The sequence below is a fragment of the Corvus moneduloides genome, chromosome 3 (genome assembly GCF_009650955.1).
Source record: "Corvus moneduloides isolate bCorMon1 chromosome 3, bCorMon1.pri, whole genome shotgun sequence".
Classification (NCBI taxonomy): Eukaryota; Metazoa; Chordata; class Aves; order Passeriformes; family Corvidae; genus Corvus; species Corvus moneduloides.
This window is the reverse complement of record NC_045478.1, coordinates 60,480,527-60,499,123: the sequence shown is the minus strand read 5'-3', so window position 1 is coordinate 60,499,123 and position 18,597 is coordinate 60,480,527. Positions and strand designations below refer to the sequence as shown.

Here is an 18,597-nt window from a genome sequence, read left to right as displayed (position 1 = left end):
TGGTTACAAGGTGCATGTAGTTTTACATCGCTGGAAGATATTTCCTGGCTCTCTTTCAGCCTCTTTTCTCTCTGTTAGTGGCCTTCAACAGAATTGTACACTTCAACTCAAAAGAATTACATGGTTAACATGCTTAAAACCATTTCTGTTCATTTTGGAGTAAAATAGGCACTTAGGCTTATGCAGATAAATATTCCTTGCAGTTTTTGCAGGTTTAGTGTTAAACAGATGCAAAACATTTACAAGACAAGGGTCTTAGGTAGTTTAAACAAAATTGTGTGGAACGATGCGTGCCATTAGAGTAAGTGGTCAGAAACATTCTTGGCAGTGTTTAATGTGCCTCCTCCTTTCTTGTGCATAAATAAAGCAAATGTCACCGGAATTTAGTGAAAGGCTGCAGTGTTTTCACTTGGATCTGAAGCGGTGATTGCAGCTTGTGTAGAAGACACTCCACAGCAGATGTGGGTTTAGCTGTTGGGTGCTGAACCATGCCTGTATCATAGCCCATGCTGCCACATCCATACCTGGGCTGATGCTGGGGCTGAATCCTGCTTGCTTGTATCCAAGTGAGCTGCAGCCACTGCTGTAGAGAATTACAGAGGAGAGAAACTCTCTGTACAGAGCCCTTGAAATTGCTTATAAGTATCTGGACAATTTGGCTCACTAAAATTCTTCCTTTATGTTTCTGTCTGCCTGTCTCTTCCATTTGTAAACCTCCCCCTACAAACTGTTGGGAGTACCATTTCTATCTCCCAGCCTGCACCTATCTTTCCTTTGCATCGATGACAAACATTCTAGAAGTCAAAAGTTGGTAAGTTTGTTTGCCAAATGCAGAAAGCTGCTCCATTAGCTGTATAAATAAAAAAGCTCCAAAGAGGATGAAAAAACATGAGGCAAGAAGCTCTGCTAGATTGTGCCAGCTGATGACCTGCTTCAATGAGTTTTCTAGAAATCCTGAAAACAAACTGCTGGTGCTTTGCATCTGCTCAGGATTCTCCGGCATATAGTGATTATTTGTCTGGCCTCATATGGCTTCAAGAGAAGCATTTGCATAAACAAGAGAGAAAGAATCAGCAATCCCAAATACCCTTTGTCTTGATTTAAGCTGTAATTTAATCTTATATATTACACTAATATCAACTGGGCTAATTACAGAAAATTCCTTTCCTGCAAAGAAACAAATTTCACAGTGCCATGGGAACAAGTCCATACTCATTGCAGCATGGCATCTTGGTTGTTTCCTGAGTTATCCACATTCTCAATGGAATTCTGTCTTTTAAATGAAAAACATCCAAGACTGCACAACCCATGCAGGCGAGCGTGGTGGATAGTTTCATCCAGAGAGATGGCTGCACTCCTACATGTTCAACCTTCTGTCTTCCCTGGATGCATTTGCATAGAGCAAACAATGAAGAAACAACTGAGGAAAATAAAACCCCTTCCAGATTTGTGTACTCTGCAAAGATTCACCTTTTCCAATACACCTATAGAGCATTTTGGCTCCAGTTGGTAAGTGCCGTGGTTTTTCCCTTTTCAGAGCTGTGCTTTAAAAAGCAGCAAGTGCGCTTGAGCCTGCTGAGCAATGTCAGCTCCCATGGGGGGTCCCCTGTGTCGCCTCTGCCACCCATGACCAGCTGGTGGGTGTGGGGGGCTGTATGAGTGCTGGAGGGGCATGCTGAGGCTGTTCCTCCTGCCTTGCCAGTTACCATTTTCTCTTAGGGCAAGTTCACACATCCCTGCCAGGGAGTAATGGCACAGTCACATTGTGCCACTAACTACATCCACTGTCATTCCCAAATGCCCACCATGTACAACAACACCTTCCTTACACAGAACAGCTCTTGCTGCAGATAACAGGCAGGATTTGTATTTCTGTGATGCTAAGATCCCTGACTCTAACAGATGCTCTTTACCCAGGTTTATTGGCTAAAACTTTTGACCCAAATACCCAGATCAGTGTGGTTGTTTCTGGGTTTTTTTCTGTAGCTGTCTTCTGTCAGAAACAGCTGGTGTCCCATGTGAGAATTGCATGTGTTTAACCAGTCAGTGTTCAATTCAGTCCTTGATTCATAATCCAGAAAAGGCCTTTCAAAGTTGCACTTCGGCATTCCATTCCTCACTATATGACTGATGCTACTGCACTGCAAACCACATCCTTGAGAATGTCACTTAGGAAAGGGAGAACCAAAGCTGAAAGAGGATAATGAAGCATAGTGATGCTCAAGCAGCAGGGGCACCATTCAGCAGGGGCACCATTCAGAGCAATGAGGGGTACAGTGACCAGTGTTGCTCAGTGTGATGCAAAGCCAGGAGGCTGCAACAGACAGCGATATACTGAACACGTGGTACTACAGATGTGCCTTAACTCGAGCTCTCTGAAACCCCGTCATCTAGAGACTCCTTCTGTTTGGTATGCTGCTTTGTTTTTAAAAGCCTCTCCCAGGCTGTAGCAGTCAAGTTCTAGAAGGAAATATTCCAGGGGTGGTGAAAGACAGCCTTCTGGAGATGCCCACAACTCAGGACTGCCTTTGGTTGTCCCAGTGTGGCTTCCTGCTTTAGTTCTGGACTACAGACCCTACCTTGTGAATGGCTGCTCCAGTCTCAGCTTGTTCCCAGGCTTCCTCACAGAGTGCAGTAATCACCTTGCAGCAAAACAAAACCCAGGCGTAGTTTTGCAGGAGGCTGCCCCATACCCAGTATGGATGAGCAGCTGCCAGGTTTGGCTCCCTACATCCCACAGAGCTCTCCAACACCATCCCACTGTAACATCACCAGGGTATGCAGCCTACAGTGTTCTGCTATGAACACACATTCAGCTCATCAGTTAACACTGTCTGCACCTCAGTTTGGATGCTGAACACAATGAAAATGCACATATGTAACACGCAGGGCACGAAGAATACTGTGCGTCCACTGATACAAGTGGGGACACAGCCAGTGTGCTCCTCTGGGCGGGGGAGTCTGAGCAGCTTGGCCAGGAGGCCCAGAGTGGGGAGTAGGGCCAGAGCCCCAGAAGCAGGTACATCCCTCAGCAGAGATGTAGCCCGAGACTTTGGAGCCACTCTGTGCCAGTCCTCCATGCACTCAGCCATGGAGCTGTGTGGCAGCAGGCCAAAGCCTGTGTCTGGGCAGAAGCAGGTGTGGAGCCAGATTCCTGTGCAAAGCCTGCCCCTGCTATTTGCCTTCCTATTATTTGTTCTTTTGTTTGGTCTGTTTGTTTGTTTTTCCCAGAAAATATGGTGTTTATTTTTCCCCATATCTTTCCTCTCCTTTCATAGCAGGCAAGAATTTTTATGCCCCATTTAGTTTTGGTTTGGTTTGGTTTTTGCTTAGTTTCTGCAGCAGAGGACCCATAATTGTTGCAGAAATATCCTTCAGCAATGCAGCAAAAAGTAGATGGGGGATATGGGTTGGAGTGTTGTGGGAAGAGCCAGACAAGTTGGACTGCAAAGCGCCTTATAGATCTAACAGTGCATCTCTCCAGTGCAAGGCTACTGAAGTAAAAACCCTGGCCAGGGTTCAGAAAGAACCAAAGATGATGTGAAGAAGGAAAGACAACCCGGTATAGAAAGTTCTGTACAGTGGACCCTGTATCCACGCAGGACTGAATATCCACCCCAGCTGGGAAGGTGCAGTGCCACAGGGGCCAAGACAGAAGGCAGCACGGAGGGTGCGTGTAACACGCGGGGGACAGGTGGAATTCCCCTGGGTGCCGAGGGGCAGGCTCGGGGCAGGCTCGGAGGTCGTCGTCTCCTTGGGGAGATGTTTCCCGAAGGAGCCAGGTGCGCGCACGCCAAGGCAGGGGATGCTGCGGGGACCGGCCGCCGGGGCGGGCCGGGGCGCCGGGCGGGCCGGGGCCGGGGCGCCGCGGGGGGCGGAGGGCCAGCTCCCGCCTCCGCGGGGCCGCCCCGCTGCAGTGTCCCGGCAGCCCGGGAGGAGGAGACGGCGGGGCGCGCAGGCAGCAGCGGGGCAGCCCCGCCGAGACGTTCGCCGGGCGGGCGGCAGCTCCGCGCCCCGCCGCTCCCGCCGCCCGCGCCCCGCGCCCCCGGCCTCATGGCGGGGCCCGCCGGCCCCTGGGCCGCCCTGCTGCTCCTGGCCGCCCTGCTGCCCGCCGCCCTGCCAGGTACGCGGGAGCCACCCCGCGCGGGGGTGAGCGCCTGCCGTCCCACGCGTGTCGCTGCCCGGCGGCGTGGGGCGGGAGGTGCCGCGGGCCGGGGGGCTCACGGGTGACACGGTGCTTGGAGATGCCCAGCGGCGCCGCTCTCTGCCCTCGCCCGGCACGGGGACAGGGACCGCGGCGGCATCGCGGGGGACACCCTGGCCGAGCCGGCCGCCTCCCTGCCCCGGCGGAGGCACCTGCCTCTGCCCCGTTTGTGCGGGCCCCTCGGCCGGTGCCCCCCGCGGGCGCGGAGGGAGACCCGAGCGGGCAGGGGAGCTGCAAAGCCGGGTTCGCCTCGGCACCGAGGGTCACCCGGCTCTCGGAGAGCGGCCAGGACCTTCCGGGGGTTAGCCCGCTGCTCCGGAGCGCAGGGCTGCAGCCCACAAGGACGCTCGCGGCCAGACGTGAGCAGAGGGCACCGGAGGGTGACAGCCTCCCGCTTGCCTTCAGCCCGTGGATGCCTTTTTACCGCTGGAACCGCGTGCTGGTTCCATCGTCCCGTCTGGGCTCTGCTGAGGAGCGGCGCTCGCGCGGTTAGCGGCACTGACACCGGGCAGCCCAGCGCTGCATCTCCCTGGGAAGGCAGGAGAGATCCCTCTTCTCTTCGTTACCGCCGCCGGAGTCCTGTGGATCGAACCCTGTATCAGCCTGGGCGAGGCTGGCGCTGCTGTCAGAGTTCTCCGGGCTCTCAGCCTCCGGTTTAAGCTGCTCTGGAGGTGGGGTTGTGGGAGGCAGTGGCAGATCTGCCCCGTCCTTTCCCTTGTGGAAGCAGTGTACGTTCACTGCAGCCCCCGCGGCACTTTTTGCACCGCAGGCAATGCCGAACCGAATCTCCTCAGCTTGTACCCGCGAGGTCTGCACTAGAGCACGGCTGAAGACAGGTACAGACACACATACGGAGGCATTTCAGCGCCAGGTTCTATCTGTTGGGGCTACAGTGGCCATAGCGGCACAGGGACACTTGTCCCCAGGCTCCGGATGTGGCGGCTGTCCCATCTCCAGCCCCGTGCTGTAGTTGCAGAGGAGCCAGCCAAGGACGACAGCATCCTCCCCAACCCTCCCTGCAGCTCTGGGCTGTGCAGCAGAGCCCGGGACTTCATGTCACCCGTGGCTCCTGGTGAGTTTTAGTGTGCAGCTAAACAACCGGAAAGGAATGATCTGTTTAACCTGGAACCGCAATCTTTCTTTCTGTAATTTGCTATGCCCATCCAGGTTAAGCTTGGGATCACACCCCCGGAAGCGGATTTATAATACTGCTCCCTTGTGGCAGTGGTAAATGGAGGGGGAATTGGATCTCGGGGCTGCCTACTGGCAAGTGAGAGGAGGAGGGAAGGGAGCAGAGGAGTTTGTGTTCTGCTGTTGAGGGAAATATCCATGGGAAGTGTCATAGTTTCTGAGGAAAAGTTTTAACTGTTGAGTGCTTGCAGGCTATTGCTTCCCTGACTGTGTAAAGTGATTCTTGGAGATTCTGATCCTTCACTAAAAATTTTGCATGTAATATCCATATAGTCTTTCCTTGTTTGCAGTCCCACACCAATGTGCTGTAGAAATTAGGCCAATTTCTGAACAAACCCAAATGTGTTGGCATAGTGTTGCACAGAGCTCTGTGTGGTTCCCAGCTATGGAACTCTGGAGCACACCAAAACCTGCTGGAGTGGGAATACTGTTGTTAACCCCAGAGTGGCTGTACAGGACTGGATGTGGGCTGCATGTGTGCTCCCTGTCCTTGGGGGTGTGCTGGCCACATTGAATGGGCACCACTTTCCTTCTCCAGTCTAGAGAGTGGTTTATAAGCTACTAAACACAGACTGTGTCCTGAACAAGTGCAGCCTCAGGTAGGAGGGCTGGTGGATCCTGGAGCTCTTTCTTGGGGTAAAAGCCATTGCTGAGCATTTTTGCTGCCCTTGGTCCTGCTTTCTCACCTTCTAGCTGTGTTTGAAATGGTCCCTGCCGACCACCTTCACTGCATGTGCTCTGTCTAGGGGACCTGTCCCAAACTGACTCTGCACTTTGGAGCCTTTGTCCAAGTGCCGTGTCTGGGAGACAGGGAGGCTGCCTTGGCTCAGTGGATGGGCTCCAGCGAAGTGAAAGAGCCCTTCAAGTTTCGTCTGTGGAAAGAAAGGAAAGAGTTTTCCCCAGTGAGGGTCTGGCATTGGGCTGGTGCTGTCATTGACTGTGCTCTGTTTATCAAAATGGAAAGTCAGTGTGGGGCCTGTGCCCAGGATTGTTGTGGCAATCCTCGAGCCAAGAAAGCGTAAGAGAAGGGTGTTGTGCTGGAGCCAGCTTAGGGGGCAGATCCGCTTTGTGTACTGCCAAGAGAGATTTGTTCCTTGCTGCCAGATCCCATGTGGGGAAGAATGGATACTGACTATGGAAAACAGTCCTGCTATATAAACCCACCTTATTAGCTTAGACAAACAAGCCCCACCTGTGGCCAGTGAGAGACACTTGGGAGAAACATTAAGAAGAGGCTATGCTCAGAGCACGAGCCTTTCTGACAGCAATACTAACTCTCATTTTCCTTCCGTGTCTAGACTGTCTGACATAAGCAGAGAAAGCAGAAAGGTCTCCAAGGAAACTTTCCACTTCATTTAGCTCTAAGGAATGTATCTTCTCAGTTATTTAGGACAGTGCTGTAATGGTCTTAACTGTATAGCTCTGTACCAGTCTCTGGGTGTGTCAGATGTATGAAAGCTCCTGTGCTGTCCAAGTCTGTGATTCCAGCTCTTCAGACAGCACGCAGACTGATTTTGGCTGGACATATGGTTAAGAAGATGCTTTCAGAAGCTGATCTATACAGAAAGAAGTTAGAGGGGGGCTGAGTAGATAATGCAGCAAGACAAAGACATGCCAGCAGGGGGAATAGGATCTTGTCTCTATGATCCGCTGTGTTGAGTGAGCATTCAATTGCCCCAAAATATACCTCAGACACATTCAGTGCTCATATTTCCCATGTAGGACACTTAAATGTGACTTCTAAAGTTCTCAAGATAACTTGGGTTGGACTTTAGATCTGCTTCAAATTTTATGCAGTTGTCTGCATGTGGGCTGTTGTCTTCACATCAACGAAGAACAGCAGTATTTCCTTCAGGCTCAGTTTCTGGTGCATGTCTAGGATCCATGGTTTCTCTAGCTAGGAGTTATGTCACATATCTCCCTCTGTCACTGAGGAAGTGCTCAGGAGTGTGGCTAAGTTGGCATTGGGATGTGCTGGCACCAGGCATTAGGTCTCTTAAATTTATGCTGTTGCAGCTCAGGTATAATCAGGACTGGAACCTTTTCGTAACCAAAGACCTCTAGAGTGAACCCGTGTTCAGTAGCCTCGGTGTGATCCCAAATATGCAAAAAAATGCAGCCAAATCAACACTTTTTTTTTCCCCCTTAGTTTTGAAGTGTCAGGATCTGCTTATCTTGCTTAACTTGAGTTACCTGTCTTCATAAATTAGTGTTCCTTTACTTCCCTCTTTGCCTGCCCAAGTGAACCGTAGCTAGGGGCATGCATGTATCATGGGAACGTTTACCTTTGGTTGTGCTTTCTGCGAGGAAAGAGGAAGGGAGCACAGATGCTAGGTATGTCTCCTGCAGAGTGCTAATGCACTAAGCTGGAGAAGTGGTCACTTCTCCAGAGTGAATGGTGTGGACATTGATGTGCCTTCCTTGTGGGAAGCTCCATGCTGCTATTTTCTCCCCCAAGCTGCAGGTGTACCACACTTTTGTGCAGCCCTGAGAGGGTTCTCCCAGCCCTGCAGACTCTGCACTGATCCCTCAGGGAGGTGCAAGCACTCCCTGTTGTCTTTTTCTACCCCTACCTTTCTTTTTCTGCCACGTGTCATTTCTCTTTTACAGCTCCCTAAAGCAGCAACAGTTTCACTGGTGTGCTGCACTGCGGGATTGTTTTTATTCCTTTGAATGCAGTTGAAATTTAATTCACTTGGATCTATGAGTGTTTTCATTATTCCCCAAGATGAGAAAGATGGCTTCACTTCTCCAGCCAGTGCCCCTGCCCAGCACGAGAGAGAGCAATGAACTGCTGGGCTGTGAGGCAGTGAAATCCAGAGGGGAGCAGCAGATACTGAACCTGAGCAGATCCTTTCCCTCTGTCTCATGAGAAGCCCAAGTATTTTGCTTCCACGTGGGTTGAGAACTTGCGTTTTGGCTATGTTTGAACTAACACCATAGCCCCTGAGGAGTGGTACGGCTTACATTTTCAGGTCAGTAGAGGAGTGATGGGTGTCTAGAAGAAATGTGAGGTTGTCTGAAAAATCCTTTGCTGTGCATGACCCAATAGAAAGCCTTTGAAATCATGTTTACATTTTCTTATATGTGTTTGCTATACTGCTGTTTATTCTGTTTCACTGTTGGCTGCAAAACCTACAGTCTGTGTTGAATGTTCACAAACTGAAGTGCCAAAATAAGCACTGCCAAGATCAAGACAGTGGCTTAAATAGCACAAGATTAAAAAAAAAAACCAACAAGAACTGCTGAGATCTGCTTTGCTGTCTGTTCTCTGAGTCTCAGGACACACGTTCCTTAACTTTCCTCCATGCTGTGGATGCCTAGGGATTTAAAGGGGTGGTGTGGTTTAGTCCTGCATCTCCACTGCTTGCTCTTACCAAAGAGGCATTTAGACCAGCGGGATTCTGTGCTGCCGTTGTACCTGGCTAGATTGATAATGCACACTCTGATCCCAGCTCTCACATTTATTCTTACTTGAGCTTTTGCCTGCAGCACCTCTGTAGTTGGAGTAATTTCCTATGGGGGATGTACAAGCACCTGGAAAGTGTCTGCTTTCCCTGGTTCCTCTTTAGACAAGCTTGTAATGAAAAATAACTTTTTCCACAGTGTACCACATGGTTGAGTGCTTAACTACTGTACCCGTAGCAGAGTTAACAAGAGCGACATCAAACAGTGTTTGCAGTGTCTCCTTCATTGCATGGTCTTGATTTGGGTGGGGAGATGAGAGGTTGTGCTGACAGCTCATGTGCTTCTGGTCCCCAGCAAGACCTGTGCAGGCTGCTGAGCTCCCTCTGCCTCCTCTCTGCTGGATGGGACCTGGTACCCACCTCTCTCCACACCTCTTGTCCTGTGTCCTGCCCTCCTAAGGCATGTGGCTTCTGGGTCACGTAGCTCTGGAAATGGCAATTCCTCCTCCCCAGTTCCCTGGAACTGCTGTCTGGGATGTCGTGTAAGGTCTTCTCTCCTACTCAGGTTTTCTGCAAATGTGTGTTTAAACTTCAGCATGTTTTGTTCTGTTCACAGCACTTTCAGGATAGTTAAAATCTCTCTGGGTTAAATTGTACCTTTCTCAAGCAGCAGTCCCTGTACCTCACTCTCATTGAACTTGTAAGCTGTGGCCCACCATTAATTAGCTTTTCATAAATGACGTCTGCGCAGTGGGAGACAGCAGCTTGTCCCACGTGCCAGGCTGGGTTGTGTGCCCTGGCTGTGTCACATTGCTGTGCTGTGCTGAGAGCTGAGCACTTGTCAGTGCCTCTGAAATCAGCCTGCATGTGTCTCCATGGTGTACTCCACCAAGTATAGGTGCTTGCATTTGGCAGGCCTGTATTTAACGCAAATAGTTTCAAGGAGTGGTGAAGCAAGGAAAAGTGGAAGAAAGACCCAAGACATATAGAAATTGTGTGCTCTAAACAGAGAGCTTTTCCTAAACAAAGAGAAATTGTTAGTTACATCAAATGTAATGCTGAAATCCTGTGGTAAGAAAGGCAGTCCAAGCTTCTCCTCATCCTGGAAGAACACATAAAACGTAGATCCAAATTTAACTATGTACGTATTAAAAAGTGGTCTGGAGAAGTGTGCATTTTAAATCAGCCCTCTTCATTGAGTAACTCAGTCATCAAATCAGCTCTTCATTAAACAGAGTAAAGTACTCTTTGAGGGCTGTGGAGTGTGTTCATGTTTCACAGTTCCAGTGCAGCTATTTCACTATTACATAGTTTTTAAGTCCTTTTGGGCATCTCGCAGTGGTCCTGGTTCCAGCAAATCTTTCCAACTGTTGTATTCTTCCTGCGCTAAACTGATTATTTTTCCATTGCAGGAGTTGGTTGTACATTTGCTGTAAAATAAGAGGCCACTCTTCAAATGGTTATTAGTCATGTTTACTGTATAGTTGGATGCAATATTTTGACTGAAACTTCTTTTTGGGAAAAAGTGCAGGATGGCTGGAGCTGGAATGTTAGTGTTTCCTTGTCTCTAAAAAGAAGACAGAAATAAGAGAAATTGAATAGTCAATATAATTTGTTTTAGTGTTCTATTATGAAGACCTTAATCCCTTCTTTCAGAGTGGCATCCTTGAAAGGCTGTACAGAAGGGTTTAGGTACCAAGGAAAAACTACTGAGTTTACCTTAAAATTCCCGCAATGGAAAGAAGCAGATGTAACTGGCAAAACATGCTGCCATGGCTGGAAGCTTGTGATACCCAGAGTCCAGCCCCAAGCCCTGCCATCTGCCTGGCCAGCCCTCTCAGAGCCCCTGGATGCTCCTGCTGCTGAGGGAGGGGAGTGTGGGAGCAGCACCCAGTGCCCACCCCTAGCACCCACCCTGCAGCCTGAGAAGTAGCCAGGCTTCATGTTTTCAGCCTCAGGAAGACAGTGTTTAATTTTGCCTTTGCTGCTGAGATCTTCGGGCAGCTCTGAGAGCACTGCAGGACACAGGCTGTAGCCAGATAGATGGAGAGCTGGATTTAGATGCTGTAACTCCTGCTGGGTAGTGTCTTGCTTCATGTGGCAGCCCCATGGAAGTACCTAAGGGCTTCAGAATCTGACTCTGCGTGACCAATTAAGCTGCACTTTCACATAGTCTGCATGTCTTTCCTTTTCATCACCTTTTGAAGCCATGCCGAGTTTGGTGACGTACTTGTGTGGTCTTTAGCATGGGATGCATTGCAGATGGCCCTCAGCTCAGGAGCCAAGAGGCTGCAGCAGTGTGAAGCCGACAGCGATCCGGTGCCTCGGCCAAGGGCTCGCTGCACTTTGCAGGAGTGGATGCTCTGGGTTACGTGTTTGCAGCCTTGCTGTCTGCATCAGCTGAGCTTCGTGTCAGCCTTTGTCCCAGCTGTGAGAAATGACACAACTCTTAAAAAGATTAATTTATTGAAAACAGAAAAATTGAAAAATTACAGAAATTAGAAAAATACAAAAATTTGGGATCCTACGGCTCGGTAGATGGTATGCCCCAGGAGCGCAGGGATTTGAGATCTTCTGGCTGAGACAGCACTAGACCTCAGGTAGAGAAAAAGAACTTGCAGTGCTGGGCTGACTTTTAGCTGGTCCAAAGTCAGGAAAAAATGACTAACGGCTCCTTAATAGGAGTAGGCTTTTAACACCCAGCACTGGCGTCCCCCACAGCTAGCCTGCAGAGAGCGAGAGGGGAAAGAGACCCCGCCTCTCTGCCTCGTTCTTTTTATAGTGTCTTTGCTCCTCCCCACTCTGCCCACAACCCGCCCCTTCGGTTGTAAGTGATTGGTTCTTTCCCTTTGATAGATATCTCTATCCACCAATGGCTCATCGTTGTCAGAGGGGTGATATTAGTTGAGATAAGGGAGCTACAATGCCTTCATTAAAATTCAGGTATTCAGGTTGCCTTGGAGCTTGCCTGCAGAGTAATGGCTCTATGGCTAAAAATAGCTGCTGGCTGTTAGAACTGGGGTTTTTGGCCTTGGAATCAGAATGCAAGTGAAAACACCTAAAAAAGGTATTAAAATACATCCAACACATCTTAAAACACTTGTAAAAGTATACAGTAAACACAGGAAAGGTAACTCTTATGGTGTACCGGTGGTTTGAAGTTTGAAAGGGGCAAGTTGGTGATTTTTAACTGGGGAATTTTTAACTGGGAAGGGTGCAACTCTCTTAATAAACTATTTTGAACAATTGAAAACACTGATAATGGAACTGGATTTTTGTACCTGGGCTGATGGGTTAATTTGAAGATTTACTCTAAAAATATTTAACTCAAAATTAATTAATTAAAGCACTTAATATGCAAAGACCAAGCACAAATAGGGATTTCACGTATGACACCAGCTGTGCCGTTGGTTTGATGTTTCTGGTCTCCCAAAGAAGAGGTGCTATAAAAAATTTAAAACCAAATGGCAGCCGTGGAACTCGTCCATTTGGCTTTGCTGGTCTGAGACTTCAGGATGATTTCAGATCACATGTATTTTTAATATGTGTATTTGACACGTGTCTAAGGTGGTGTTACTGGGGATGTGGGTTGGGGATCACAAGGCCTGGTTTCATTCAAAGGTCTAAGACAAACTTTCAAAGTGACATCTCATCTTTCCCGAGCTCCACTGGCCCTGGTTTAAAAATGAGTTGAATGCTTTTTCCCATGCTGCAGTGCTGAAGAACTGCCCAACCTAATACCCTACTCTCTTCTACTTCAAATTTTCCAAACAAGAAGTAATGACTGATATCTTGTGAGTTGCCCAATTGCCCAAAGCTGAATGTATGCCAAAGCAAAATTGCTGTCTTTACAAAGAAACAAAGTCAAGAGAAAATGAAATTAAACAGAAAAGATCTTCTGTGATGGAGCAGCAGCAGTATTGAAAACCTAGAAAGTCTAAACCTTAAACAGCAATATTAGCAAGATGAATTTTCATGTTACATGTGTGCAGTAATGTATTATTGTGTTTGCCATGTGATGATTGCTGTGCCAGGGCACTGAGTTCCTTTTCTTCACTCTTAATAGCTACTGTAGATCAAGCCAGTCCTCCAAGAGCCTGAGTACATGCAGAGTACATGGGAGTCAGGGGACTGAATGCTCAGTGGGCAGTGTACATGTCTTCATGAAAGCCCTTCCCAGTCAGGTCAGAGCTGCTGGAGTTCAGTTGCTGAGTGCAAGTTTGTTGGCACAAGATGTCTCAGAACATATGTGCACCTCATCTGCCCTCCCTGCATGTCAGCCCCCAGTGCAGGATGTGCCATGGCCCTTGGAAGTGCTGATTGCCGAGGGCCAGACACCTCTGCACACACACTTACTTTCCTCTGCAAAACAACTGTTTAAATTACTCTCAGGGAGGGATGGTGAGTGCTATGAGACATTGTGGGATTCTGGTTGTGTTTGGTATCTCATTGTGCAGGTCAGGCTGGAAACCTGCAGCTGATGGTGTGATGTGGGAATGGGAATAAGTGTGAAACCTTGGAGGGATGGAAACAGATTTCAAACCACAACTTAAGTGAAGTTAAAAGAGAAATGGCCTTGCATTGGCTTAAGTCTTTCCTTGTGGTGGTGACAAGCCAGCTGTCCTGTGTTATGCTAGCACAGAGCAGTCACAGGCAGCGTGGTGTGGGCACAGCTCTGCCTGAACAGCTCTGCCTGAACAGCAGCACAGGGGGAGTGTGTCTGGGAGAGGATGGTGTCCATACTGCCTTTAGGAGTGGAGGGAAGGAAATGTTCATGCACGTGTCAACAGAGGGAAGGGAGAAGGAAATACAAGAGAAAGCAAGATTTTTTTTTTTTTTTTTTTTTTTTTTTTTGGACCACCAGCAGAGAGAGAGGAAGGATTCAGCTCAGTTGAGAAAGCTGAAGTGAGAGCTCAGGTAACTGATGGACCTCTTGGTCTGGTGGGAGTAAGCATCAGAATATCTGATGAGTTAGTATGGATGTTTCTGAAGGAAGGTGGTGTGCCTGAAGACAGGGGGAATTATTTTTAGCACATGCCTACCTTTCTACTTGTTGCTTTCCTTTGGGAGAAGCAAGATTTTTCTAAAAATCTAAAAAGACCCTTACAGAACAAGCTGCTAGTAATTTCAGTAAGGGTGGCAGAAACAGACCCTATGAATCCAAACATAAGAACCTCATAAAATTAGACACAGAGTTTGCAAGATTTTTGGCAATGTGAAATGAGCCATTTGGCTTTTTCAGCAGTTAGACCTTCTGCAAATATATTTTTTCTCTACTTGTGCTATATAAATACATTTTTAAAGCCTCCAAACTTTTGTTATGGTTGCAAGCAGTCCCTATAAAAACTGAGAAGGCAAATACTGAAACTTAAAAATGTCTGTAGGAGCTTTTGAGTAATTTGGGGCCCCTTTGTATGGAAGGAAATCACTGTGTTTCAGGAAGCTTTGCAGCTTTAGCAAAATGTTTGTGCTACTGAATGGTAGCAGATGGCCAACCCACAAAACGGTAGCAAGTTGCTTAAGCTACTTGTAAAATAGTGCAAATTTCTTTGCCTTGCCCTTAGCAGCCAGCCTTGTTTTGAGGGATCCAGGGTAGGACTTTGTCTCTGCTGTTGTTGCAGGCCTGCTTCCCACTGGCCACACAGAACACCCAGATTCAGGCTGCCATAACTGAGTAACATGTCCTTGCATGCCATATAGATGTAGGCAAAGCCCTGCGACAGGAGAGGATACCACTGCCACAGAAGTAAGGGTTGGTTTTCCTCAGAAGCTCAGGTTTGAAGAGAAGGGGAATTATTGTTCCTCACTACCTCATTATAGGTCACCAGCATTGGTGATGGGTGGTTCAGAGCTCACAAGCAGAGCAGGCAATGCTGGGTGGGTGTTTTGGTATTAGAAAGCTTCATTCCTCTGAACTGCACCAGTGTCAGCTCAGTGTCACAGGTCACCCAGCAGCAGTCGGAGAGTGGGCTGCATCAATACATCCTTCCACTGCATCCATCCTTCCAAATCTCCTACTTTGGGTGTTCAAACACCAAACATAAATAGCATAAAATAGGAGTCCATGGACATCAGTAATGTACAGGTCTAGCAGGCTGCTAGCTATGGCATGTTAAAGACTCTGGAAGCCCTTCCTGAGACTTGCTCTCCTGATTTTTGCAGAGGCTTTGTTAACATGAAGGATTGACTTTCTTTCCCAGAGGCTCCTCTTGCTGTATATCCCACTGGTCAGGGATATTCTGTGCTCTGTGGGGAGAAGCTGCAAGTCTTGCACCTCAGCATTGGAGACCAAACCAATGTAGATACATGTATTTTCAGTTTTAGATATCCCTGGGCTAACCCAAGGAAGATGGCATAGATTCTCTTTTGCAAACCTGCAGAGCTGTGACTGCATCTTTTTGATATGTTCAGATGCTTTTCAAGGGTATTAATTGGGTAAAATCTCTGCCAACTGTCCCAGCTAGTGCGTGACAAACCGTGATGAGGTGAATCCGGGTGGCTGCTGCTGTGTGTCACAGTTGTGTCTGCTCAGCTATGATAGAACTGCTTATAATGTGTGAAACAGCCCAGGGCTTTGCATGGAGACATTGCTTTGAACATGACTGCAGAAAGTTGCTCTTTGGAAATGAAATTAAATAAGAAAGTAATTTATCAGTAATGAAGATCTGTGTCTATACGAGCCCAACCTAATATGAGCTCCTAAGAATAGCAATAATAGTATTGTGTCCATTTCCCTGGCATGCACTTTATCTAGGATCTATGAGTTTTGCACTTTGGGAGCCTTGGAGTGTGTGCCACCAGCTTCCCTTTTAGGGTACAAAGCTACGTGTGTACTTTCTGAAAGAGCTTTTGCAATAAATAATGTGGAAAAAAGTTACTTAGAAGAATCAGAGCGGGTGTTATTTCAAGACATGAATTGTGAACAGTTTTATATTAGAGGCAGATAAATAATATTTTAGTGGTTTTTATTTGCATTTTCCATTAAGAGGAAGCAGCAAAGGCTATGTTATTTTAAGATGTATGTTTTCCAGTCTCTGTGAAGAAACTTAATCTCTGAGAGCTGCTAATGAAAGAGCAGAGACTAACATTGAGCCTGCGTTTTGGTCTTAGCAAACCTGCACCTTGGGAAAGCAACTTTTCTGATTTATGAAAGGCTTTGAAATATGAAATAAAAATGGAGTGTTCTAATTTTTTTTTTTTCCTTCAATGAGTGATGAAGCCTGAATTCCTACTCTCTGACCTTGTGAGTCTGAAGCATTTTTGGCGGTTTGAATGGAAAATTGAACATGCACTTCAGCTAGAGATGGAATGGAAAGACTTTACATAAACATATGAATCTCCAGTAGATTAAAAAATCTGTGCTATTTCATAGGGTACGGGAGCAAATGTATCTATCTATATTGAGGTGGTTTCAGAGGGAGGTGTAAACCACCCCCCCAACCGCAAGTAGGATGCTTGAGCATGATTTGGTGAAGTCTGTGGTATGCATAAAGGAATGAACTAAAAGCAGAGCCACAGCATCCAGGTTGCCAACACTTTGGATTCAAATCCAATCTTCATTTCAGAAATATCTTTCTGGTGTTCAAGTGCCCAAGATGAACAGGTTTTTCAGGGGATGTGAAGGTGAAGGTGACTGAGAGTTGTCACTTTCCTCCCAGAGCCTGTCACAAACCAATACAGAGTAGGCTGTAGGCTACCATTTGTCTCCTGGTTTGAGGAAGGGCCATGAAACATCCCAGCAACCAACAGCTGAGAGAAATTTGGAAGGAAATCGGGTGTTTGGATAGAAGTATTTAATGAAAAATAAAATTCTCATATAAAGTGAATAATATGAACGAAACATGCAAAGCTTTGCGCTTTATTGATGTTGGTGACCACTGCTTGATGAGGTTGGAGTGAAAGCTGGTGCAGAAAGAGAACTGTGCTGCCTGCTGTGACTTCTCATAAGCCTAGCCCATATCTTCCATCAGGATAATTACGTACAATGTTTTCTTCAGCCTTTGAACAAGCAGGGCATCATTCTTCACTTGACTGCTTCCGTAGCATGTCACTGATTTTAACAAGATTGCACTGATATGAAAGGAGAGCAATGGAGTGAAGATTTAGGTTCATAAGAAATGATCCAGGTGCACAGCATAAAGATGCCACGGTTTAGTTAGCCTCCTAATGAGTAGTGCAGTTTTAATAGGTGTGTTTTCCTTACTGGAGATCTATGGCCATAGCTGTGGGGAGCAGGACAGAGGTTGGCTCACAGAAGCACATGCTCTGGCTCTGACTTGTGTCCCCTGCCAAGCCACATCAAAGCTACCTCAGGCTGCGGGCATGGTGGGAGGGAGCAGTGGTGGAGGGGATGCCTGACAGCCTAGAAACAATAATCTCTCGTTTTGTTACTACCTCGCCTGTGGGTATCCATTGAGGTCCAGCTAAAGGGAAATAAGTTGTCTCATGCGTGGGGGTGAGAATAAATGTGGGCAAGCTGCAGTGCAGTGCAGTGCAGTAACGTAACTCACACATCCAGGACCCACATCCAGTCTGGGCAGGGCAGCACCATACAAGCTCCATGCTGGTGTCAGTGCTGGAGAGAAGAGCATTTGTGGGCTTCTAATCCTGTCATCCTTCCCATCCAGCCATACCTGTGTGGGCATCAGCTGTGGGTGGAGAAGCATCAGTTTCACCTTCAACTTAAAGAAAGCTCTGCATATATTCTTTCATGTGGAAATCTCTAAAGAAAACACTTCCTCAGTGGCAGCTTCACAGAATGTGAGAAAGCCACCGAGACTAAGTCAGTCTGAGCAAATACTCTGTTTTATTCCAGGTTTTCATGAAAGTACCAGAAACTTCAGTTAAATGGAGCAGTGCTAGCAGCTGATGTTTCTTCTTACTGCCATGGTGGATTTTACCATGTGCATTTGTACCAGCAGTCAATTCTTTCTCATAGAAACACATGTAGAGATTGTGTCTTAGAGGTGACAGCTCTCAGTGTGGGAGTCAGTGTACTTTACAAGAGGGATATTATCCATCCTGGTGCAAGCTTTGTGTTGTCTTCATGCCTTCTTCTGCTGTTGTCATGGAAATTGCCAGGTTGTTAGAGGAAAGAGTGTTGCTGCTCATCACGGATTGTGCAGCCAAAATCCTGCCTGGGTTCCAAGTGGCACTTAGAGTATCCCCATTCCTCCAACAGCCTTTGAAATGTTTGAGGGACAAGCAGTAGACTGGGGTAGTGGAGAGCAAAGGGAAGCCCTCTCCTCTCCAGGAGCTTGCATGGAAGAGCCTGTTGAAACCCATGAGTTTGCCCCAGGCACCAGTGATAGATGGATGTGTGAGTGCCCTTGGGTCTGCCCTCAGGAGCCATGGAGTTGCTCAGGGGGATCCTGCTGCCTTTGGAATCTCTCAGGGATTTCTTCTCCCACCTTCTCCTGCAGTCAGAGAGAGCAATGTGAGCTGTGTTTAAAGCCCAGTTCTCTCCATTATGGAGAGTGTTACCACTTGTGGTACCAACGGGCTTCTTTGACATGGTTTAAGCTGTGTTTCCAGGGCCAATGCTGTTAAAGGCCCCAGCCTTTGTAGAGGTGGCTGTGAGGAGAGTGTGAGGATGGTGCATGCACGCAGCTGGAAGTCAGGGATGCCAAGGGAAGGTGTGGCTTCCAAGTATTCAGGAATGTGTTGTGTGTGGGTTTATCTTCTGTGCTGTCCACTTCTCTTCAATAGACAGTGTATTTTCAAGACCTTCTTTAACAATAAAAATATGCATTAAAAAGTAGTATGAGTCAGGTGTCCCTAATTTTCGAGAGGAAA

The 18,597-nt window shown here is 47.6% G+C and overlaps 1 protein-coding gene across 1 annotated transcript in view; it reads left to right on the top strand.

Moving 5' to 3' along the window:
* Positions 1-4,053: 4,053 nt before the first annotated feature.
* Positions 4,054-18,597, top strand: part of FNDC1 (fibronectin type III domain containing 1) — a 60,551-nt gene continuing 46,007 nt past the window's right edge. Inside the window, exon 1 of the mRNA XM_032103880.1 lies at positions 4,054-4,123. Within this exon, the coding sequence (XP_031959771.1) occupies positions 4,054-4,123 (70 nt within the window). The remainder of the gene's footprint in view (positions 4,124-18,597) is intronic.